Source organism: Oenanthe melanoleuca, chromosome 3 (genome assembly GCF_029582105.1).
Source record: "Oenanthe melanoleuca isolate GR-GAL-2019-014 chromosome 3, OMel1.0, whole genome shotgun sequence".
Taxonomy (NCBI): Eukaryota; Metazoa; Chordata; class Aves; order Passeriformes; family Muscicapidae; genus Oenanthe; species Oenanthe melanoleuca.
The window spans coordinates 1,996,457-2,022,048 of record NC_079336.1 but is presented as its reverse complement, the minus strand read 5'-3'; the positions used below and the strand labels follow the sequence as shown (position 1 = coordinate 2,022,048).

Genomic DNA, 25,592 nt, shown 5'->3' with positions numbered 1-25,592 from the left:
TTTCCTTCAGGAACTGCAAACAAGCAGATTATTTTCCAAAAAAGCCAATGTTTAATACATTACCTACAGAAAGCTAAAGCAAAAGACACTTTATTTTATTGGCCAAATCAAGGAATTCTTTCGAAGACTCAACCCTCTAATGACTTGAAAGTAACACTTATACACCACTCCTTATCTTCCCTCCATTTAAAAATAATAAAAAAAAAAAGTAATGGCATCATCCGTCAACTTTGCTATTCTCAGAGGATCCCAGGCATAATGGAGATAAATGGCTGAGGTCTCTTCCACTCTTCTCTGCCATCAAGTGAAATTTTAAAGGGCAGTTCATAGCTCTTATTTTTATCATAATTTTCCCTGTGATTTATAGACTTTTCTGCAGCTGTCACTTATTTTCTTATACCTGCAGCAACCTGAGCTAGGGATTGGCCATTTTCTTCTCCCCAATCAATCCTTGCTGAGTTAAGACTAATAAAACTCCTTCTTCCAGCTCATCATATCATTATTTAGTAAAAATCAATTGCACCATGTCACCCTGGCTTGATGTCATCACTCACTCTAATGATTACATCCATACAGCTTAAAAGTTGCCAGGGGAAAGTAAAACTCTTTATGGCACATGATTAAAGGAGAAAAATGTTAATAGGAAAGAATTTTGTTACAGTGCTGTGCATTGAGAGTTCTGGATGATTTTCAAGGTGCTGTGGTGCAGGAAGTATAAATTAAATAGAAAATAGTTTCTTCAGGAGGTTCAAAAGAATTATTGGGCTTGTACATAATAAAGAAAAGTTTTACACTGTCAACAAGGTTAAGAAGTTTTCAGTACACAGTTTTTTTAGGAGGAAACTCTGGTTTTGGTCTTCTTTTGGCACAGAAAGATCTTTGAGGTCTTTTCCAACCCAAACCATTCCATGATTCACATACCAGAAGCAATACTGTTCCTCTAACACTTCAAACCTTTTATACATATTTTTAAAAACTAGAAATTCTCAAGGAAGACTTGGCTTAGAACAAAAGTTCCCCATATTTTCTTTATTAATTATTTCCTTCTGATATACCACTGTATAAATGCATTTTTGAATGCCCTTTGACCTTTGAAGGAAGTGCATCATCAACCAGAAAAAAAACCCTCACAGGTTTGTTTTGGATGAGTGTAACAAAGCTCAAGTATTAACTCCAGTACCACTGCAGACAAAAGTGTTAATCCATTTCTAATTATCAATTGAAAATTCATATTTACCAGTAGTGCACAGAACAGATGAATAGAACAGTGAATTATGGACATAAATCATCCTTAATGGCACTAAACTTATTGTAGGGGACTTTCACTTTAATCAAACTTGACTTCACTTTAATCAGAAGTTAAATAATTTGGTTTAGGCAGGATTTTGAACATTTTCTGCCATAAAAAGGCATTCCACTGGGATAGTGGAAGTTGCCCATGGCAGGGGATAGGATAATTTTTAAGGTCCCTTCCAACTCAGACAATTCCATGATTCTATGGACATGGGAAGCAAATTAAATTTTTATTAATATTTATTTGTAAAGCTGGAACTGAGATTTGGTTTAGGCAACCAAAACTGACCAAACATTTGTGCCTCATTTGAGTCAACTGTGGTGACCAGATCGTTCCCAACACCTCTGGGAGCTGAGCCCCTCCATGCCATGGAAACATCTCAATTTAGGTGGATTTAGCTCAGCCTTTATCCCTCCTGGCTGTGCTGGTGAGATCTGGACAGCCTTCAATCCCAAACAAAATTCATGCAGCAGGGACATGTGGAAGAGACTGGAGGGCAGAAATGAGCTGCACATTTTCTAACTGCTGGAAAACAGGAATAATCCCCAAAAGCATCTGACATGGCAAAGGCATTTCTGTCTGGGCATCAGAATTGGGCCCTGATTGCTGATTTTTCTTCAGGGATTAACTTTGCTGTGATGTTACCAAAAGCTGGACAACAACTGATAATGGAGAAAAATATAATTAAGGAATGCAGGGATTCAGACCAATTAGCACATGGGCTCAGCCATGGAACTGCACAGGTTTGCTGTTGTTCTCTTCTCCTTTCTCTTCATTTATCTGCTGTTCATTAGTGCCTCACCTCAATTTAGGCATTTGCCATCACTACCAATCCAAACCCACTCTGATCCACCAGGTGCTGTTGCAATAGTAATAAAAATAATTAGTGATAATAAAAATAATAGTGTTGTCATTTGCTTTTATCAGCAGATATGCTCGTGGGACACTGCTCTCTCAAAACACAGACAAGTGTGCTCTTATAAATATGCACAAGGAAATTGCAGGCAGAGAAAAACAGTCATTCACTGAAAATATTGTTGTTCAGAAGAGAGTCAGCTTTGACCTCTTGTACCTAATTATACACGAAAACAAAGATTAAAAGCCTACTAATAATCACCATAAACTATGATTAATGATGCCACGCTTCAGTGCCTCAGATTTCCAGACCCAAGTACAGTAAATTCACCATTATTTGAAGAAGAAAACAATGTTTGGTATCTCTTTGTTTTGACTTCATCTATTGTTTTCCTTGCCTAAGGATTAGGATCAATCCATCAAAAAATTCTGCAGAAAAAGACTTTCTAAGGTTGCCCTCTCCTAATTCTACAAACACATGAAAATTTAGATGTTGTTATTGACCACATTCCCATCAGCTTCATGGATACAACCACAGCATCATGGAATAGTTTGGGTTGGAAAGGAACTTTAAAGATCATCTCATTCTTATATCACAGAATATTCTGAGTTGGAAGGGACCCACATTATATATATATATATATATATATAAAATATAATCTCATTCTTCCTTATAACCAGTATAAACCTCACCTCCCTCAGGAGGATTCATATTTTCCACACTGTGTCAGAGTTTTAATTTTCAACAGTTCTGGGGAAATGGTCCATTCTTGTCAGATGTAAAATAAAGAACCTAAAAGCAGTTGAAAGAGGAACTCAGAGCCCAGAAGGACTTTTGCCCTTGAGCCAGAATTGATTCAGCACCACTCACTTCAAAATGCAAAGTGCTCAGCCCACTCAGCACCCACTGCTTTGTTTAATAATCCCCTTCATTAAGAAAGATGCAGGGAAAACATCATCTCCTAAACTGCAGATGTAGGTCAGGAAAAGTCTGTTCTAATTTATATGGATAAGAAGAGTCCAACGTGCAAATTAGGGCACGGCAGCTGAAATTCCTGGGGATGCAAAGCAGCCTAATAACACCTATTTATTTTTAATGCCTGTTTACTCCTGGAGAAACACAAAGAGTGGGAACAACAAAACACAAGATTTTGGGTCAGGAAGGAGAAGAATCTGCACTCTCAAAGTGCAACTCTGGCAAAGAATTTACTACTTTATAAAAAGCACAGAGCACAGGTATTTTGGAGGTGATTTTGGGCAGGGGACTAAATTTGTTGCTGTCTCACCACTGGAATTTCATTGGAAAGAGCAGGAATTAGAAGAAGGCAACAGAAAGACTCCTATCAAACAACCCAGTTCTATTCTTGAGTGTCCAGCCCTGCAGCAGCCACCACACATTTATCTTTATTGTGTCCTGGCACATCGATTTCCATGGCTTTTGTTCATTTATCAACACAGAGCTGTGCTTTATTCTCTTCCTTCAAGAGCCTCCCAGCAATGTCTTTACAACTGATTTAATTAGCATCCTCTTCACTGTATCCTCCGAGTCATTAATGAAAATATTGAGGAGTATTGGACCAAGAATGGCTCCCTGAGGGGCTGGTAATTCTATTTTGAATATATTTAATATGCCTGGTGACAATAGATTTTGTATTTCTACTGGTTTTTGTTACACCTTGTAATAATGCTGAGACCATCAAGGCTCTTAATAACGTTTGAAATGCACAACAAAGGTGCTTTAATCTGAGACTCACAAATCTCACTCAAATTATAAAGGGAAGCGAGTTACAAAAATGTAAAGGCAAAACATTAAAATGGTTATATTTTACAGGGAGAGATTATTTTTTCCCCTTTAATCTCCAAATGAAGTTCCAGGCCTGTAGCAGAATACCAAATGTTGATTTAGGGTGGCTGCAGCATTTTTTTTTTATGTGTACAGCTGTTCTTCCACTGGTATAAGTAGACACATCTGCTCATTAGCAACACAATGTCATTTCTAGTGTCTAATTTTAATTATTTGCAGATGATAGATTCCTTATGCAATGTCTAAAAAAAGTACAGGCCTTCAAAGCTGGGGAGAAATAAATATCCCCTCTGCAAGCAAACTGGGTCAGCACAAGGAAAAGCAGATATTAATCTGGAGAACTCCTGTATCAGCACCAAGGCTAAATGCCAGCGTGTTTGGAAGGTCACAGGGAGGAGAAATGGCTCCTACATTTCTTCTTTATCATGGATACACAAGACATATGGATTCTGAACAAGTCTGGCAGGTGATGAGTTTGTTGTAGGACAGATGGTCCTCAACTGATGGAAAAACATCAGCCCTGCTTACATTTCCTGCACAAACACAGGCAAGATAAGGACTTGGCCCTGACAGGAAAGGGGGAATGAGATGCTCTGCAGTGACTTTGGTTCTCTGGGTATTCACAAAGGATCAACCAGGCTGGAGAGGAAATTCCAGGAGCCCCTGAGCAGGTTTGTCCTTCACCCTGTGGCCAGAGAGTGGCCAGAACTGACTCAAAAATCCAAACAGAAAGACAGAAGGAATGAAAACTGATGGGATTTGTGGACAACAGGCACTCACCACAGGGAATTGAAGCTGTACCTCAGTTGTTTCCTGTGGGCTGGGAATGATTGGGTGTTTTTGAGGAATGTGGGGAGCAGAATTACCCAAAAAAGCATCTGTTTTGGATTGTGCTCAGGAAAAAACAGAGCTGAAGGAGGCAAGTGGATTTTTCATTTCTGCCAAACACGTTTTCAGTCAATCACAGAAGGGTTTGGGTTCAACAGGACCTTAAAGATTATCTTGTTCCATGTCCTGCCATGGATAGGGACACCTTCCACCAGACCAGGCTGCCCTAAAAAGAAATTAGTTTTGTTGTCCAGACCATGAAGGCCTTTCTTTAAAGTCACCTTGAACTGGCTGAAATCTCTGGCAGATAAAGGACTTCACCCACACACAGGTCAGGAGAACTCCAAGATTAAAGCCAAGATTTTACAGGACCACACCACTCTCCTCTGGTATCAGATCGATTTTTCCAAATCTCTGGAGAAAAAGTTTCTGACACCCCAGAAAAGCAGCCAAACTTCCTGATCTGATCCAACATGACACGTTGCTCCCCAGCCAGGGGCACAGTGGGGTTTGGAACTGGCCCAGGCACTGCAGGTCAGGGCTGATGCCAGAAGGGTGATCCCACCAGCATTCCTGCTCCTGGCAATTTAAATCCTGGCTGGAAACCACGTTTCACTTCCATTCATGCAGGGTTCATTTTCAGCCTGAGCAGAGAACTTTGTGGTTTGCCAGAGTCAACACAAAGAGCTTGTATCTGGCTGAAAGGTCGGGTGGAGAGGAGAAAATCACCCTTTTCCCTAACAGGGAAGTCAAATATTGCTTTATAGAAATTGTGACACTACAGAAAAGGGCACAAAACTGATGGGCTGAAAGTCCAAGTCCCTCTGTACAGGATCATGGTCAAGGTGCAACTCTAAGAGGTCAGTCTTACAGTCTAAAAAATCTAAAAATCTGGAAAGTTCTGAGTACAGCCCCATTAGAAAAAAAAAAAAAAAAAAAAAAAAAAAAAAAAAAGCAATACACTTTGCCCTACACCTCTGCAAACATTAAAAAATAAAATTATCTTCAAAGATTTTTTTTTGCAATATTTTTGGCATATCCCATTCATCCCTCTTTTCTGTATCAATGACAAAGAAACATCATCCTGAGCACTTTTAGAGCCATCCAGATCAGCTGGTTCCTGGGAGAGCAGGAATGCTGAGCAGGGCACTGGAGGCTGAGCAGAGATGACAGCCATATGCCACTTGGCAGAAGTCAGGGGGTTGTTTGTTGCTTTTTCAGTCTCCCAATTCTAATGAATTATAAAATAGAATCTAAATTAACAGCCAGGAGGACTTTGTCAGGGCCCCACACTTGGAGATGCTCATCAGGGAGGATCTCTTTCAACTGTTTGATTTGATCAAAGGTTCCTGCTTTTCACTTGACTTCTGTGCACTCCAGAGCTTCCCCAAACAAGAGCCAGGCCCCTTCCCAGGGACTATTTGAATCCCAGTGAGGTGTCAGTCTCTTCTAAAGGACAACTGCTTGGAAAGCAGGAGTTTTTGAATATTAATACACTCATACAATGATGAATGGTGGGACTGGCAGTCTGTGCTCTTCAGCAACTTGGTACCAACTAAACTAATACTGAAAAGTCTTCATCTGCCACAGAATGTACAAATTTGATGTTTAATGACTTCAGAACAATGAGACAAATCCATTATCTCTGCTAGGGGTAGAAGGGGTGAGATGGTGTTACCCCAAATACTGGAAAAAGATAAAACACACTGAGTTTTTGTATTTTTGGATGAGAGTTGTACTCAAGAAGTTCAGCACTTGCTGTGTGAGACACTGGCTTCACCCAAAGATTTGCAGAATTTCATTAATAAAAAATCCTCTAATTTATCTTCTTAGTCAAAATCTTCTCACTGGCAGACTGAATCCTGTATTCCCACAAGGCTGCCTGAATAAAACTCACTGTGTGCACACAGCTCAACCTCAAAGGAGAAAAACTTTGTAGGTCAGACAGGTAGCTCTCATTTTCAGTGTCTTTACATAAAACCACATTTCCCACAGCCAGCTAAAAACAGGGAATGGGTGCAAATTAAGGCAAAGAAACAAGCCCAACTTGGAGACTTCTACCAGCCCTACCTTACAAAGCAGAAATTTGACATTGGGACCTTGTGGTTCAGGTTTTCCTTAAATCAAGAAATATGAATGAGGTGTGAAGAGTATTGCAGAATTCTTAGGCTGAGATTAGAGCAATAATATCACAGAACCATTTAGGTTGAAAAAGACCTCCAAGATTAAGTCAAATCTCCACCTTGTCACCAGTTCTCCTTGGGCACTTCCAGGGATGGGGACTCCAACAGGAAGGGGACAGCCCTTTCCAAAGTTTGTCAGCCCCTTCCATGAAGAAATTCCTCCTGGTGTCCAACCTCCCCTGGTGCAGCATTAAGGAAACATAAAAAAAGGAACCTGTGCGAGGCTGGGGAGTGCAGATTCTCCTGAGAACAATTCCATCTTTTCCAGGGGTGGGGTGATGCTCTCACTTTTGGTGAATTATTTTGGAAGAGCCATGTGGAAATGCTATTGATGGCATATTGAAAGGCTAGATGAAGGTTTGGGAGTGTTTCCTCCAAGCACTGCCATGCCACACAGATGTCTGAGACACTTGTGAAGGGCTGGGGTGTCTCCACAGCTCGGTGCCACATGGAGACAGGAGCTCATTCCCAGAAGGAATTCAGCCCCATTAGCATGGCCTCCTGCCTGGGATAATTAGGTGATGCTTCCCAGCTGCCAGAAATCCAAGAGTGAATCTCACATCTGCCACATGCAGCTTCTTGTGAAAGCACAGACTGGAACAGTGCTGAACCTCAGCTGTATGAGGATATGAAGACATAATGTCATGATTTTACTTTGGTTTAGAGCCAGAAAGAATCATAAATCCAGCTGATGAGTTTATCTCCTGACCTGTTATCACAACTACTGCACTTCATCCGCATCTCAGTGTGCCCAGATAATGAACTTCAGTCATCCCAAAGCCCTGGAGTCCTTCAGGCACTTCCCTGCTCTCTGCAGGCCACAGGCTGAGCCCAACCACTGCCAAAGCCAAGACTACAGGCATGGCCAAAGATTGATTAGGTGGCTGCTGCCCAATTTCAGCAGAAATCCATTTCTCGTACCTGGAAGATGAAGAACCATGAATTCCTGCCCATCAGTCCCAGATGAACCCAAACATATGAGTAATACACGTGGCCCAATTGTTCTGCTTATCAAAACAGCAAATCCATAAGAGTCATGGAAACCCAGAACAATTTGGGTTGGAAGGGATCTTAAAAATCTTCTCAGTCACCCCCTGCCATGGGCAGGGACACCTTCCATTATCCAAACCCATCCAACCTGGCCTTGGACACTTCCAGGGATCCTGGGGCAGCCACAGCTTCTCTGGGAATCTGTGCCAGGGCTTCACCCTCACAGCCAAGAATTCCTTAATATCCCATCAGTTTCCCTACTCCCTTTCACTCTGAAGCCATTCTTCTCTTCCTGTCACTCCAGGCCCTTGTAAATATTCCTCTCCATTTTTCCTGTAGGCTTCCTGTGGGTAGTGGAAGACCACAATGATGCTGCCCTGATGGTTCAAAAGAAGCCACCCTCTGGTGATGGCCAATTTCTGATAATCCAAAGGAAAAAAAAAAAAAAAAAAAGAGCAAGAAAAAGATCTAAAACAAAAAACTGGTAGGACAGGAAGAAAAACTCTTTCTTGAACTCTTCAAGAAAACCAGGAAGGCCAGCAGTGTGATTTGGGGGTGGAGATTGTCTTAGAATCACACAATCCTGGAATGGTTTGGACCAGACCTTAAAGATCCCCTCATTCCAACCCCCTGCCATAGGGAGGGGTCTGTCTCAAGTTTTCCAGGGATGGTGCAGATGAATTATCCTGAGCACAGCCCTGAGGGAGGGGATGGAAAGGGAGGCTCATAAATCAACAGCATGGGCCACTGCACTCGACAGATTCACAGGATTCCTTCTCCTGACTGGAACCAAGCTCCTCTTTTAAAATGATGGATTATCCCTTCTCAAAGCCTGGTGATGGAAAAAGGCTCCAATGTTTAATTACACTGGGGGATGTGAAGCTCTTTCACTCCATAGTGCAAATTTCCAAAATTCAGCTCCCAGCTGCTGGAGCTTGTTCCAGTTTATTGGGGTCAGGTTCTCTACCTGTCACCAGGTACCTGCAAGGATGACCTGGTCACACAATCACAGAATATCCTGAGCTGGAAGAGACCCACCAGGATCACTGATCCTATTTTTGGGGTCTGCCAGGACACCCCAACAATCCCACCCTGTCCCTGAGAACAGAAACACTCCTGGGGTTCTGTGGCCACTCCCTGGGGAGCTGTTCCAGTCCTGCCACCCTCTAAAAGAACATTTTCCTGATATCCAACCCAATCCCCCCGACATGCTGTTCTCTCTCTTTAATGTGTCTATTCCCACCACTGGGGCAGTTTTTTGGGCTCTACATCCTTTTATTTTGTCCCTCTTCAAATCCTCACCAATATTTCCATCAATCCCTGGGATGACAACAGAGGAACTGCACAAAATGTTCTGATTTCCTGCAGACAGAAAATCCCTGACTCAAGCTCTTCCCATGGAGGCAGAAGTTGCAATAACCACTTTGGGCTCAGTGGAAGACACTTATCCACAAAAGTCCCTGGATCCCTCTTTGAGTTTCTCTTTCTCAGGATGGCATCACATTTTGGAGGTATCATCTGCAATTTTTTTGTTCCCAGCTGCAGTAACAAGTGGCATAATTACAGTGGCTGTTCAAATATTGAAATGAGCTCCTTGTGTGCAGGGAGAGGGGAGCAGGGATCAGGTTTATTGCAACTCTATAAACAAAATGTTTTCTTGCACACAGTTTCCCATTTCTGTTTGCACAGATGTGGGAAGTGTCAGCACAAAACCTCTGCCAAGATGGATAAATTAAATCCAAAGGTTTGGATATGATAGGTGGAATGAGCCATCTCTAAGCCCTTTTTTGCTAATCACAAAATATACTCAATAGCATTGAAAAATGTAAAATGCCAGGTTGTGATGAAGGATAAAGGGTCTAGATAGAAAGGAAATAAAATAAAATAAAATAAAATAAAATAAAATAAAATAAAATAAAATAAAATAAAATAAAATAAAATAAAATAAAATAAAATAAAATAAAGCAAAATAAAATAAAAATTAAGTAAAATAAAACATAAAATAAAATTAAATTAAATTTTAAAAGCAAAATAAAACTAAAGCAAAATAGAATAAAACAAAATAAAATAAAAATTAAAAAATAAGGTAAAGTAAAATAAAACAAAACAAAATAAAATAAAATAAAATAAAATAAAATAAAATAAAATAAAATAAAATAGCAAAATAGAATAAAAATTTTAAAATAAGGTAAAATAAGTAAGAAAATAAAATAAAATAAGACATAAAATAAAATAAAATAAAATAAAATAAAATAAAATAAAATAAAATAAAATAAAATAAAATAAAATAAAATTTTAAAAGCAAAGTAAAATAAAGCAAAGTAAAATAAAGCAAAATAAAATAAAGCAAAATAAAATAAATAAATAAATAAGGTAAAGTAAAGTAAAATATAAAATAAAATAAAATAAAATAAAACAAAATAAAATAAAATTTTAAAAGCAAAATAAAGCAAAATAAAATAGAAATAAAAAATAAGGAAAGGAAAAATATAACAAAACAAAACAAAACAAAACAAAACAAAACAATAAAATAAAATAAAATAAAATAAAATTTTAAAACGAAAATAAAATAAAGCAAAATAAAATAAAAATTAAAAAATAGGGCAAGGTAAAGTAAAAATAAAACAAAATAAAATAATAAATAAAATAAAATAAAATTTAAAAGCCAAAATAAAATAAAATAAAGCAAAATCAAATAACATTTAAAAAACAAGATAAAATAAAATAAAATAAAATAAAATAAAATAAAATAAAATAAAATAAAATAAAATAAAATAAAAATAAAATAAAATAGTATAATAGAAATTTTGAAGATGCAAAGAAACCCGCTCTAATTGAAGAGACAAAAGAAATCACAGAATAAATTGTCATAATCCAAGTTGAAGAGAATTTTCCATTGTCTCCCGTGCCACTCTGTGGGAATTTTCCCAGCTGTGAGGGAGGAGGGGCCCTCGGAGCTCCCGTGCTCCCATTCTCCCTCTCCCTCTCTTTCTCTGTCAATAAATGTCTGCAATCATATTCCTGAGCTCCAGTGTGATTTCAAGGTTCATCTCTCCCATGCAGCTCAAACACTAATTATCCCAGCTGTAATTAGTGAGATAATTAAATACTGGCTCGCTCATCACTCTACCTTGTGTCGGGTCATGGTTCTCCCAGAAGACCTTGAGCAGTTGCTCAAAGCTGATGTTTTGTGGCTCAAACACCACCCTGACGGCCTCAGCGTGCCCAGTCCTGCCTGCAAATCCAAAATAAAATCCGATTTTAGCAGTGACAATTAGCCAGGGCACACTCAGGGTTTTGTCCCTGCCACCCCAAGCACGGTTCTTTGCTTTTGTTTTATGGTTTCCTGAAAGTGCTTTGATTTAGCACCATTTATTCCTGAGCTTTTTATGCACAATATTTTATTTATGTCAGCTCTGTTAAATGTGTTTGTTCAGACAGGGCCATGGTGAAATAAATGAAGAGGAAGAGGAAGAGGAAGAGGGAGAGGGAGAGGGAGAGGGAGAGGGAGAGGGAGAGGGAGAGGGAGAGGGAGAGGGAGAGGGAGAGGGAGAGGGAGAGAAGAGAAGAGAAGAGAAGAGAAGAGAAGAGAAGAGAAGAGAAGAGAAGAGAAGAGAAGAGAAGAGAAGAGAAGAGAAGAGAAGAGAAGAGAAGAGAAGAGAAGAGAAGAGAAGAGAAGAGAAGAGAAAGAAGAGAAGAGAAGAGAAGAGAAGAGAAGAGAAGAGAAGAGAAGAGAAGAGAAGAGAAGAGAAGAGAAGAGTTATTACAGCAGTTAGCTTAAAGGAGAAAAAATTAATAATTCTAACAAATATATAACTGAAAACTAGCAAAATGTTTTAAATCTTGTAAATAGAGCATTAAAGTTGTCTTGCCTGGGTTTCGTTTCCATGGATATATGGATAATATAATTGATAAAGAAATAATTATCATATTATAAAATACCAATGATATTGATGATGATAAAAACAAATGGCAAGGGTGTGTTTACACAAGATCACACAAATAATTCCAAACTGCTTCACAATATCCAACAGGCTCTGAAGTGTCAAAGAAAGCCTGGCTGAACTTTAAATTTTATGACATAAGTAAAACAAAGAAGATTACCAGATGTTACAGCACTTTAAAAACCATTATTCCTATTTTTCAGTTGCACCTTGGACAGAATTTTTTCATTTCTGATGTGTTTATGACTCACAATATTATTGAAAGATCCAACTTCTGAAGGATCTGGCCACATAATTCACTTAAATTTTAATTAATAGCAATACTGAGTGCTCAGACTTCTCAGGTGAGAGCCCACTGCACAAAGTGCATTTTATGTTTTAGGTATGTTTTTATATTTTATAAAATTGAATTAATAAATTATATTTTATAATTTAAAAATTAGACATTTTTGTTGTCATTACCTATTCATGAATGGGGAAAAAAAATCCTGTCCTTCAGTTAAATCATAAGAAATAAATATCTAAAAAATAAACTGGATCTGCCATTTGGTGGGACATATTAAGCTTGATCACATTAAGGAGGTTTTAATTTAATTTACACCAGCACAAACTCCAGATTTATTCCTCTGATTTCAACAGAATCAAGGAATTCCACACAGGGTGAATCTGGCCCAGTGATGGCTCCTGAATGAATTGTCACCAAACAGGAAAAATCAGATTCTGTCAGTAACTGAGAAGGGTTCAGTAGAGACATGAGGAGAAATTTGAATGTGAAAAAAAAATAGGGAGAAATAAAAGGATGCTGGGAAATATTAAAGAGCCACGATGGGGCAAAGTGTGACAGAATTTTACCAGTTAATGGAGCACCTGAAACAAAACCTAAACCAGGCACAGAGGGCTGGGCCAGCTGAAAAAAAGGGATTTGAAAGCCTGGGATTAAATTTAGTCTGGAATGCAGAGGAGTAAAAGAGGACATATCTGGGATACCTAGTCTGGATTTGATAAAATCAAACTGCTCCCTGTCTCAGTGTAACAAAGATCTGCTCAGTGAGGTGAAAAGAGAATATCCAGGTTTCCTGAAGCTGGAGTGAAGCCAGGTCCCCCTGTCCTGCAGGATGTCCCCAACCCTGACCCAATTCCTCTCTGCCTTTTACAGCCCAGGGAAGCACCTCATCACCTGAAATTCAGAATGTGGGAAGCAGGGAGGATCATCCCTTCAGCAGAATAAAAACACAAGTTTGAGATAATTGGCTGAATAATGAAGTGAAAAGGCAAGAACTGATGGCCAGCTTAGGCCAGGGATGGAATTTATTCCAGATTTTGTGGTTGGATGTTAGGAGAAAGATTTTTAAGGAAAGGGTGATAAAGTGCTGGAATTGTCTGCCCAGGGAGGTGGAGGAGTCACATCCCTGGATGTGTTTAAAAAAGATTGGATGCAACACTTGGAGCCATGGTCTGGCTGAGGTGTTGGGACATGGGTTGGACTTGATGGTCTTGAAGGTCTCTTCCAAGCCAGTGATTGTGTGAATTCTGTGTGAGATTGTACAACTAAAATGAGATTAAAAGTGGCTTCTGACTTCAGTATTTTTATTTTTTGTAAGCCAACATGAAGCTTATGAACTGTTTTTATCACTCAGGAGCAAATTACTTGTCTAAGATTAACTGGTTTAGATCACAGGGAAGTTTCCTAAAGGACTTAAAAACAAGAGAGGCTTTACCTTTCCTCCTGACTGAAGCAGCAATTACACCTTGTCAACACTGCCTGCTCCTGCTAATCCACAAGTTCAAAGGATCAGCCTCCTTTTTTCCCCAGAATAAGGAAATAACGGTGCTCCTCTGAGAACTATAGCCTGACCTCATGAAAAATATCCTCAGATGTGTGGCTAAGAGACTGTTAGAGTAGATTTAAAATCAATATTCACCCTCAGGGGAAAAGAAAGGAAGTAATGCTGCTGGTCCTACCAGATTCACCTCTCATTTTCCTCAAAGCCTTTCCATAATACAGTGGATTTTCTTTCTGCTGTGAGTATTCCTAATAACAATCTTGCCATTGGTGACTTTTTGCATTAGCTTGAGTCTATGAAAACAGAATAATCCCATTTTGTTTGTGTCTCACACACTTGGTAAATCCAATGCCAAAAGAACACAGCATCAACCCAGCTCACTACTCATCTGTATGGTGAAAAAAAACAAATTGAAATATTTCTAATCAATTGTAAGAGTCCTTAAAATGGAGAGGCAGTAATCAAAGAGAAACAATAACCCCACTTGTTCTCCAAAAACCCACGAGTCTTGAACGAGGAATTCAACACTCTGACAGTGAGGAGCTGCAAGGATTTCAATTGATCAGTGGGAGATGTGATTCCCTCAGTGACATCCAGCTCTTCACCTTAGTGCCTCCTTCAGAATTCCTCCTGAAATGTCCATTTATATTGCCAGAGAGTCACAGCACCCTCAGTTCACCACTGCTTTTAATTAGCAGACCTTTCACATCCCACAGCAAAAGTCCCAACAAGTATGAACATTTCTAGAACCCCCCAAGGTTTGGATCACGTTTTTAAAATAGTTTATGGAATTGTAAATATAATTCCATGTGCTGTTCAGTGTCCAAACAGAATCCCTTCCTTTAAGGGAGCCATTTATGTGAAATGTATCAGATTTCCAGGGTTGGTGCATGTGGGGATTGTACTGCTGGTTGGATGGTCCCTGGACAGACTCAGGAACTCTCTATTTTCTTTCTTCAGGTTTGTAGTTTATTGTAAGGGTGTGGGTGTAAGAGAGAGTGCAGAGCATGGAGAGTAAGAGAGTAAGAAGAGATAAGAGCAAGGGGGTAAGAGAGAGATTTCCCATTTACAATACAATAAGTATTCTTCTATGATGAATATTCTAATTTCCATTAACCAATCTAATACAATATACTAATTTCTTAATATTTGCATGCAACCTATAGGAACTACTAAATTACCATGTTTTATGGCTTTCTTATCTGCAACCCTTATCTTCAGACCTTTCCTGCCAGGCTTGGGACAGGATCTCTGTTGGTTCCTTGGTGTTTGTGGCATTTGGCATCATCTAAACAAAGGAAGAGGCCTCAAACCTTCACATGGCTGTTTTCAGCCTCTATGTCAAAGTTTGCCAACATCTCTATTTCATCTGTTGTTTCAGAACTACTTGCTGGGCACTCATAAGATTTTTCTATTCCCTCCCCAACAGGTGGAAGGGCTTTAACCATGGAAGAATCTCCCTGCAGATGGGAAGACTTTATTACACCCAGGCAGAGAGGGCTGAGTGCCAGGAGCAGATTGTCTGTTTATCCTGGATCCATTTCCCACTTAGAAAACACGGAGTCTCCCAGAGGATTAACTCGTTCAGTGGGGAATCCAACCCTGGCAAAAAAAAAAAAAAAAAAAAAAAAAAAAAAAAAAAAAAAAAAAAAAAAAAAACAAAAAAAAACCCCAAAGAGCAGGAGAAAAAGACATCTGAGCAACACCTTTTCAATTCCTTTTCTTCCTATGAGCATTTAGACTCTCACCTTCTTAATCATGTCCCAGGTGAGTGCCCAAGCTGAGGGATTAGTGATGAGAACTCATTCTTTTTAACTGGCTGGGTCCAGGGAGCATTTAATTATCTCCAGCTAAGTGGAGCAGTTTCCCAGGGCTGGCTGCAGAGCTCCTTGCCTGGGAGTCTCCCAGCAGCCACGTGGCTTTCACCTCCACCTGCCTCAGGTGAATGAAATTCTACAATGCAAAAAATTCCAAAACTACTCCCTCCTGCCTCGATTCTGCTGTAAAAAAAAAAGGCTCTTTTGAGAAATAAGGTCTTGACTCCAGTAAATCACAGAATCCCATAATAGTTTGGGTTGGAAGGGAGCACAAAGATAGTTTTGTTCAAGTTATTTGTACTGAGGTCTGTTTAACAGCTCTTCATTACAAGAATGGCCCAGAGTTTGAGGAACAACTTATCCATTACAGCTCCTGCTCCCAGTCTATTCCATAAAGAGCAGATAATGACTTCTCACACGTTTTCAAAGAGTTCTCAGAAAATAATTCCCTCTTTTCTCACCTCTTCCAGGAATCCCTCAACTGCCCCTGTGCTTGTCACACCAGCAACAGAACCTCTTTGGGATCCCAGGATGGTTTGGGTGGGAAGTGACCTTAAAAATCATCCAGTCCCACCTCCTGCCATGGGCAGGGACACCTTCCACTATCCCAGGTTGTTCCAATTCCCATCCAGCCTGGCCTTGGACACTTCCAGGGATCCAGGAGCAGCCACAGCTCCTCTGGGCACCCTGTGCCAGGGCCATGATTCCAATGTGGAATGTGAAGAAATACAACCAAACTACAGCACTCACTGATTTGGGCGTTAAACCAAACTCCATTATCCAAAATCACGGCCCAAGTTGAAAACGCAACATGCTGCCAAAAAAACAAAAAAACAAAACCAAGAAAACATCATGGGAAGATCTTTTGAGCATCTTTCTCTAAACCAGCCTGGGAATTTTTATTAAGTCGTGGTTATTGCAAAATAACCAAAATTTCCAGTGCCTTCCTATTCGTTAAATAAACAAATCAAAGATTCAGAAATACTGAGACCCCACATTTTGAGTGTCCCCTTCCCTTTACATTTTTACCTTCAAATCAAGAATGAGAAGAATGGAAATAATCCCAGATTCATAGCTTTTTATAAAGGGTCCATTAAAATATTTGTATTTGAATTCCTGCCCAACACTGAAAGAATTTAATGGAACAGACCCTTATTTTGTACTTCCACACTGGCACTAACACGTGGCTAATTTATTTTACCTCCTTCTTTATATTTTAAAGCACTTTAATGACTTTACCAGCACTGAACTAGGAGATAATGCTTGGTTTATTAACCACTGTGAATTTCTGCTTTAGAAAATAACATTCTTTAACTTCTCAGTGTGATCCACACTCTTTTTTATCCAGTTTTATCAAAACATGTCAATCCTCTCCAGCAAGAAGCCAATTTATAACTATGGGCTGGCCAATCCTGCAGTTCTAAATCAAATAAATTGTCCATAAATTCTAGAAACTTCCAGAAAGTTCTGCCTGGACCACAGAAAGTCAAGTATTTTCTAATACCTACAAAAAATAGCTCATACAGCAGCTAAAGTGTGGTGCCTCTGAAAGGAAAATGTTATTAAATTTTATTTATTTGGTTTATTAGAGGACAGGTGAATCACTCAGCAAATGAAAATGCATAAAGATAAGAAAATTTGCTGATAAACCAATGAACTGCTACTTCTGGTGCCTTCTAGAATCACTTCATTTTTTACCCATTAAAAACAAAACTAAGAGAATAAAATTGCCAGTAAAAAAAGGGGTTGAACATGCTGTTATTGTTATTTTATTTCACAGAAGTGTTCATATTTTTCAGTACACTACTTGAATGAAATTAAAAAAGATCGTCAGTTTCCACAAAAAAATATCGGGTTTTTTCAAAAAATCTGCCAAACAAAAGCACTAAATGAACCTGTTTCTTATTTGCAAGTGTTTAAAATTTCTGAGGCAGAGCTGTAAAAATTTTCACTGTTGTTTGCTAAAATCCTGTCTGCTCTTTAGCAGCAAAATGGGTTTGACAAACAGAGTATTGATTGGTTTTGCTGAACAGAATATCTGGAAGTGAGACCACTGCTATAAACCCTTTTTATTTGTAAAATGGTTTACACTGAACAGCCAATAAAAGGGAAAAAATAAATTATATAAACCTGTAGGAATAAAAGGAGATGGCAAAACTTTCCTTGTTGACTGTAATTATTATAGGTTATGTTTTTATAGGCTGAACACTACAAACCCTTAAAAAGGGATTATTTTAGATTTCCTCTGGCCTGGTCCTGTGGGCCAAATGCTGCTCCCAGTTGGAATGTGCTCCTAGAAAAGATATTCTGGTTTAATTTCAGCTATGTGAAGGAAAAATGTCAAAGATGGGCTTATAATTAACAGCATGGTCCTATGGAATACAGGTCTTGTCAGCCAAACTCCATTTCATCCTCCCATGAAATTACAAGTCTGGCTGCAATAAATGTGGGATGTAATAGCATGGATGGAACTTAGGCTTTATTAATGCATTTGACTTATTACTTCATGACTGATTAAAAAATTAACACTCCCCCATATCGATAGTGCACGCGTTAAGTGGATTAAGAATTGTCAAAATGACATTTGTAAAAAAAAAAAAAAAAAGTTGTCCAAAGGGAACAAGGCTTGAAGGGCAGCATTTTTATCTGTCCTCTGCAGAGACTGCTACACAGCCTGTTGCTCTTAAAGCCCTTCATCAGGAATTTGAAAGGAATATAAAGTCTCAATTTAGAAATTCTGTGGATAACTCAGATGAGGAGCTGATGGGATGGTCTTACAAAGCCATTTCTGGCTGTGCTGGGGCCACTCAATCAAAAATGTATTGAAGAAGTCAGAGGTAAAAACTCTGCTGAAGGGAAAAAGTGACACACATGGTACCTGCACAACCTTTGAGGTAAGGGCAAGGGTGGAATAAACATGGAATTTCACTGCAAAAATAGGAAATAGGGCCTGAATTGGGATGTCAAAAGAAAAGGAGTTGTAAGAGGAGCTCTGGTGAGATCAACCCTGGCACTAATAAATCCTGAAAAGTCATTTTTGAGAAAGCAATGGAAAGGCAGACCAAGAGTCCATGGTGGGGATGGAAACACAGGAATTCCAAAGGGAAAATGGCTTTTAGATATGGACATGGAAAATGGTCCCTGCTCAGTTGTACCACTGGATCCTCTCAACCCATGTCCTATAAAGCACCTCTCCACTTCCTGACACTTTCAAACCAAATCAGATTTCCTTCTTGGAGAGACACTTCAGTCAAATATCAGCTAAAGGAAAAAGTGATAGGTCTGGATAAAACAGTAACACAATGAAACATAATGATCTATAACAGAAAAATGTCCAATTCAATTATGCAGGGAGCCCTTACCAGCCTTAAAGCTGGGAATATGTGAGTGAATTTTATCCTTTTTCCTTTGTTCATTTGGCTTTAATGAAGATTTTTCTAGGCCAAACTCATCTGTGCAAAGAGTTGGGACTTTTTGAGTTATCTTCTTTTCATCATGGTTGATGAGGAAGACTGACTCAACTACAAGTTCTGTATAAGTTTTACAGAGTGGAGCTGAAACCTTTTAGCAATAGAATTTGGAACAGAAAAAATCCATATTCTCAAATTAAAAAAAAAAAAAAATCTCATTTAAGGACCAAATTTAACCCTTAACTGACAATCAATGGATGGAGCCATTACATTCCAATAAATTGCATTTCCTGACAAATGGGTTATACAAAGGTATTCCCTGGAAGCTGGATGGGGCTTGGAGCCCAGAGGAGCTGTGGCTGCCCCTGGATCCCTGGAAGTGTCCAAGGCCAGGCTGGATGGGCTTGGAGCAACCTGGGACAGTGGAAGGTGTCCCTGCCCATGGCAGGGGATGGAATGGGATGAGCTTTAAGGTCCCTTCCAACCCAAAACACTCTGGGATTTCATATTTAAAATTATCACATTGCAGGAAAGATTTAGTGACCAACAATTTCAGATTCTGAGTTTGGGCAGAATTAAGACTTGAACTGCTCAGCTCAGGTTCCTGTTGGATATTTTGGGCTGAAGGAATTGTTTCCTCAGGGGAAATCATGGAATCACTGAATGGTTTGGGTGGGAAGAGACCTTAAAACTCATCCAGTTCCACCCCCTGCCAAGGGCAGGGACACATCCCACTGTCCCAGTTTGCTCCAAGCCCCATCCAACCTGGCCTTGGACATTTCCAGGGATCCAGGAGCAGCCACAGCTTCTCTGGGCACCCTGTGACAGCCCCTCCGCACCCTCACAGGGAACAATTCCTTCTCAATATCCCATCAAACCCCTCCTCAATAGCCCAAATATTGAGTTTTACCCATTTGCTTCAACTGTGACTCATTCCGAAGAAGGCAAATGAAAAACAAGAATTCCCCTTTGGCTGGAAAGGGAGTGATATCCCAAATCTTCAGAAAATAATTTTAAGAGATGATTTATTGCCAAAAATGGATGTAATGTCCCAAACCAAAGCAACACTGGGGGTCTGCTATGGTACAGAAAAAACTTAGATTTAAAAGTTAATAATAAATACATAAACAACATACCTGGATTTAGTAACCCAGCTTCAATCTATAAAGACAATTGTTAAAGAGTCAATATAACTGAAAAGACATGATTGATTTTTTCCTTAAAAGTTTAGAGCTTTTAGCAGCAAAGCCTCTGTGCCACTGTTATGCAACAGGAAGAATTTCCTTAACTAAATGGGCGTAACAGAAAGCAAAGACTAATAGGAATGTGAGGAATATGTCATGCACTGAGAGGAGCTTTGAAAAGGGATAAATGGAGGTAAATATAATACCTGGGGACATCTATTAATAGCAAGCTGGAGAGTTGGAAAATATTAGTTAATATTTAAAAATTTAAATTTAAATTTAAATTTAAAAAACAAGACATGAGAGTAAGATATTCTAATATTTAATATTTTCTATTAGAATTACAAAAATTGTGGTTTTCTCCTTGTCTCTCTATAGTAATCCAGTAAGAGATTACTCGGTAAGAGATATTTGGAGGAGATCTTTAAATAAAAGGTTTAGTTTCTGAAATGTGACAGTTCTGACTCTTTCTGAAGCTGGAAACCACCAAAGAGCTTAGAAAAAAATGTGCTGGTCTCAATACCTAAGAACTGCAGACCAGAATGCCAAAAAAAGAGGATAAATTTCTGTAATTGTGCTCTGAAAGCTCCTCCTTCACAGCTGAGTTTTATTAAACTACTGTGACAGTTCTGTTATAAACATAAATAAGGTTGGGATCATTGTTTCCCTCCTGATTTCCCCAAAACAAATCTGCAAAAGCAGTAGAGGCAACCTGGTTTCCCCAGAGAGCATCAAAGTGCAAAGAGAGGCAACAGAGCAAAGTTTGTGACAAACAGGCACTGAAAGGGCAAAAAGGGAGCTGGGATGAAAATTCAGAACTAATTTGTGCTAGACAAATATTTCTAAGTCCACCAAAATTAATAAAATAATTATATAAAGTTCTAAAAATGCCCAAGCAACTATTTGCTGAAAAAGTCTTTAGCAGAAACTATTAAAGAGATTCAAAAGATAAAATTTTGATAATTTTTATATCGAGAAAAGCTATAAGACATATAATTAATTATAATTATATTTAATCATTTAATTTACAGTACTTTCCCTCAAAGGCTTTAGTACTCCTGCTATTTCTTTTAATTATAAATTACAGCCATTGCCCCTCTTCAAGTGATATTCCTGAAAGGTTATTGAAGAAGGGGGCTAAAAAAATTGCCCAGTAAAGATATTAAAAATTGCAGTAGAGATATTAAAAATTGAAGTGAGGTCAGAAAGTGGGAAATCAGGAATTTGCAGTCTTGGGTGCATGGAACAAATGTCTGCAAAGAGCAACAAAGGAGAGTTCAGATCACAAAAGGTGACCAAATTGGTTGTCTGGTTGATAAAAAGACATTTAAACCCCTGAAAACTCTGTTAATCAAAAGCATTTGGAGGCAGAAAATCATCCTGGGAATTCATTTTCACTTCTGCTCCTTGATTGGAACTTTATTTTTCCCAACCACCCTCACGAAGGGCCCTGCAGGGAGAAGACTTTTGCTCCATGCCTGGCATCATCAGAGGCTCTATTCCAGAAAATCCCATTTCTGACTGTGGAGAGAGGAATTCCTCATTCCTGGAATCTGAGCACAAACCCCCACTTAGTGATGAGAAGAATTTTCTTACAGACTTGTGAAAAACACACTCCACAAATCCCACTAACCACAGAACCAGATCAAACACCAAAAAGTGAGAGACTTCTACAGCTGCACGACCCAGGTCTGAAACCAGGTTTGAAAAACAAAGAGGAGTAGATCAATCATTGGCCTTTAATAAATCTTTACAGATATTTCTCCTTTTTTTTTTGTGGCCAACCTTTTAGACATTATTAATTCTCAATTTTAATGAATGGCTCCACCAAAGCTTAACCTCAAGAAGTCACGTAAAATGAATTATTATGATGATTAATTATTCTGGGATAAGCCAATAAGAGCAGCCTTTATTTCAGCCACTAATACAATTAATTAAAATTAATTCCAGTAAACAGTGCAGTGCTACTTACATAAAACAAAAAGTATTTTTGCTTTTTTTCTTTTGTTAAAATGTAAATATCATCATTCACATTAGGTCAGTAAAAGCATTTACCTCCAGTTTAAGCCTAATTAATTTTCACTGGTTTTGATTATCCATTATTTCTGTTCAACCAGACCCAAATCAAGAGTTTTCAGCTGTGGGTCACTTGCATCCTTTTTATATTCCCATTTAAAGGGGATCATTTCAGCAAAGCAAAGAAGAGATTTTTAGTTCAAGTGAAACCATATTCCATGACATTTATTCATCCAAAAAGGAATGACCCAAGAGTACTTCAAAGACAATGAGAAAGAAAAACCTATTGTAAATTTATTTTTAAAACCCCAAAACCCAGGGAATTAATATATGGAAATAATGTGGATCACTGTGCTCTCATTTATGGATTTGTACATTCCTAATACTTGGAGAACTGTTGGAATTTAGGAATGACAACTCTGGCAAAAGGAGTGCCACAAATTTCCTTTCTCACAGCTACCATTCCTTGGAGATTTTTTTTCTCATATTGAAATGAGCTCTGGTTTTGCTGCACTGGAAGATCCTGTGGCCAAAAGCTGAGGTTACATAAATCCAACCTGGAATAAAATGCAGTTTTGTAACACTGAGGGAGAAATGCTTGACATTATTTCTCTTCTTAGGATATCTGCAATCACAGAAGGGTTTGGGTAGGAAGGGAGTATAAAGAATATCCAGTGCCACCCCCTGCCAGGGGCAGGGACACCTTCCACTGTCCCAGGTTGATCCAAACCCATCCAACCTGGACTTGGACACTTCCAGGGATCCAGGAACAGCCACAGCTTCTCTGGCCAACCTCAGCCCACCCTCCCAGCCAGGAATTCCTGCCCAATATCCCATCCATCCCATCCTCTGGCAGTGGAAGCCATTCCCTGTGTCCTGTCCCTCCATCCCTTGTCCCCAGTCCCTCTCCAGCTCTCCTGGAGCCCCTTCAGGCTCTGCAAGGGGCTCTGAGCTCTCCCTGGATCCTTCTCTTCTCCAGGTGAGCACCCCCAGCTCTCCCAGCCTGGCTCAGAGCAGAGGGGCTCCAGCCCTTGGAACATCTCCATGAATTCCTCCACATTTTCTTTCTTCGGCAGGGATCAACAGCCCAGCAAGTGACAATGGCCATAACCCACAACAGGAATTTGGAGAACCTCTATCACCAGGGGCAGAGTCCTGCAGTGAAGCCCTTCTGTAACCTCCACCATGGAGCTGATCCTGAACTGCCTTGAGAGCCTGAAGAGTGTTGGAGATGGTCCTGCTTCCCATGAGAGCTTGGAGTAAAGACTTCCAGCTTCAATTTCCAGGATCCTACTCCTTGACTCTCACAGCTCATTCTCCTCGTTCTCCATTTTAAATCAGAGATTTATTGTAGGTGAATCAGACCAGTCTGAACACACCAAGAAACTCTGGCATGTTAATCATCTTTAGCAGGATTCTGACTTGACTTGTGAACTCAGAGCTCTGGGAGCTGTCCCAGGTGCTGGATTAGATCTCTTCCATGTTCCCAGGTACTGGGAGCTGTCCCAGGTGTTGGATTAGATCTCTTCCATGTTCCCAGCCACTGGGAGCTGTCCCAGGTGCTGGGATTAGATCTCGTCCATGTTCCCAGGCACTGGGAGCTGTCCCAGGTGCTGGGATTAGATCTCGTCCATGTTCCCAGGTACTGGGAGCTGTCCCAGGTGTTGGATTAGATCTCGTCCATGTTCCCAGGCACTGGGAGCTGTCCCAGGTGCTGGATTAGATCTCGTCCATGTTCCCAGGCACTGGGAGCTGTCCCAGGTGCTGGGATTAGATCTCGTCCATGTTCCCAGGCACTGGGATTAGATCTCTTCAATTGTCAGTTTTTGGAATGGTGACTCCATGGGATTGCTGTAAATGCCTCTCTCCCTACTCACATTGTGTCCAAGGACAGGCTGGACAGGGTTTGGAGCAGCCTGGGATAGTTGGAGGTGTCCTGCCCATGGCAGGGGGTGGAATGAGATGAGCTTTAAGATCCATTCCCTCCCAAACCATTCTGGGATTCTGTCATTCTATTCAATGACTTTTTGACTCCATGATTCCACGTAGAAAATTGTGCTGTTAATTCCTCAGCTGGGAAATAAGCCAGGACAAACATGAACCCTCCCCACAAATGGGGTTTAAGTCTGTGAGGGATGGCCCCACTGTATTGTGGGTCATACAGGAGCTCTCACACACTCCTTCAGCCCCTGGAATGGCTCTAGGATCAGAAATGGATGTGTGCAAACAGCCATAACAAATTATCCTTTCTTATATTTTATCTCTTCCTAAGCCTTCCAGAAGTCCCAGCTCCACTATGGCCTGGCCCAGCTGTTATGATTCACATGAAAGACTCTCCTTTACAAATCTTGTACATTAAATGCAGAATTAAAGATGGGATTAAAAATAAAAATAATACAAAAAGAAACCCCACCAACTTCCATTTAGCAAGCTTATAATAAAAATTAAAAGATACTAATAAATACTGTGCTTATAAGCTGGTCTAAATCTATCCAAAATGCCCTGCAGTGAAGTCTTACATCAGTTATTATTGAAACATTAAATGCTTTTCTTCCAGGCTTCCAGCAATCAATTTAACTTTCAGTCATCTTGTCCCCATATGTGCTGCTCCTGTTGATGAAATGGCTATTAATAAAGGAATAGATGGCTATGAATTAAAGCAAGCTCTACTTAATCACATTAATCCAGAGTATGTTAAAGGCTTCAATTTTCTAAATAATTTTGGGCTTAATGCCTCTGAGATGGGCAGACTGCTCTATTGATGCAGCATCTGGTCCAATTTAAGCTGCATTGTGAAGGAGGAATTGTTAGGCCCTTGCAAAAATAAGGAAGACTGACAGTTTTAGGGATGCAACCAAAACTGCTACAGCTGAGACAAAAGATCCTGCAAGATATTGAAAAAGGGCCCACCACAATTAAAAGGCAGCCCCTGCTCTGCAAATGCAGCTCCAGTGCTCAGTGAATTGTGTATGATTAACTTACTCCTCCTGATGGGATGAGCACTCCACACACTTCACCAGCGCCGTATTTTCCAGTCATTGAGCATCCAACAGCTGCTGCTGTGAAATATGTTCACTTACCCATTACATTGGGATACCAATTAGGGAGGAATTATTTCAAAGGGAATGGCACCACCAACACTATCTTTGCAAAAGCAGAAATTTCTGGCTTTGGGGATTTTTTTTTTCCCCCACCGACTGTATTTTTCTTTTTCTTTTTTTTTTTTTTTAATTTTTATTATTATTTTGGTTCTGTAAATGGAGGGATTTTACAATGAAATTAGATTTGTCTTGGCTTGTAGCACTGAAATTCTGCTGCATTCAACTCATATTTAAAAAAAAAAAAAAAAGTATTTTAAATACTTCTAGGGGGAATAAAAACCTTCGTTGAAGAACTGGTTTAAAATGTTTTTTGAATATTTCTGTAGGAGAATGATTTTTAAAACCCAGTCCTCATAGAAGATTGTCAATGAAGGAGACAACA

The 25,592-nt window shown here is 39.4% G+C and overlaps 1 protein-coding gene across 1 annotated transcript in view; it reads right to left on the bottom strand.

The window, feature by feature from the left end:
- Positions 1-25,592, bottom strand: part of MSRA (methionine sulfoxide reductase A) — a 233,088-nt gene that overhangs the window by 88,036 nt on the left and 119,460 nt on the right. The window contains exon 4 of the mRNA XM_056487367.1: positions 11,085-11,189. Coding sequence (XP_056343342.1) covers positions 11,085-11,189 — 105 coding nt within the window. The remainder of the gene's footprint in view (positions 1-11,084; positions 11,190-25,592) is intronic.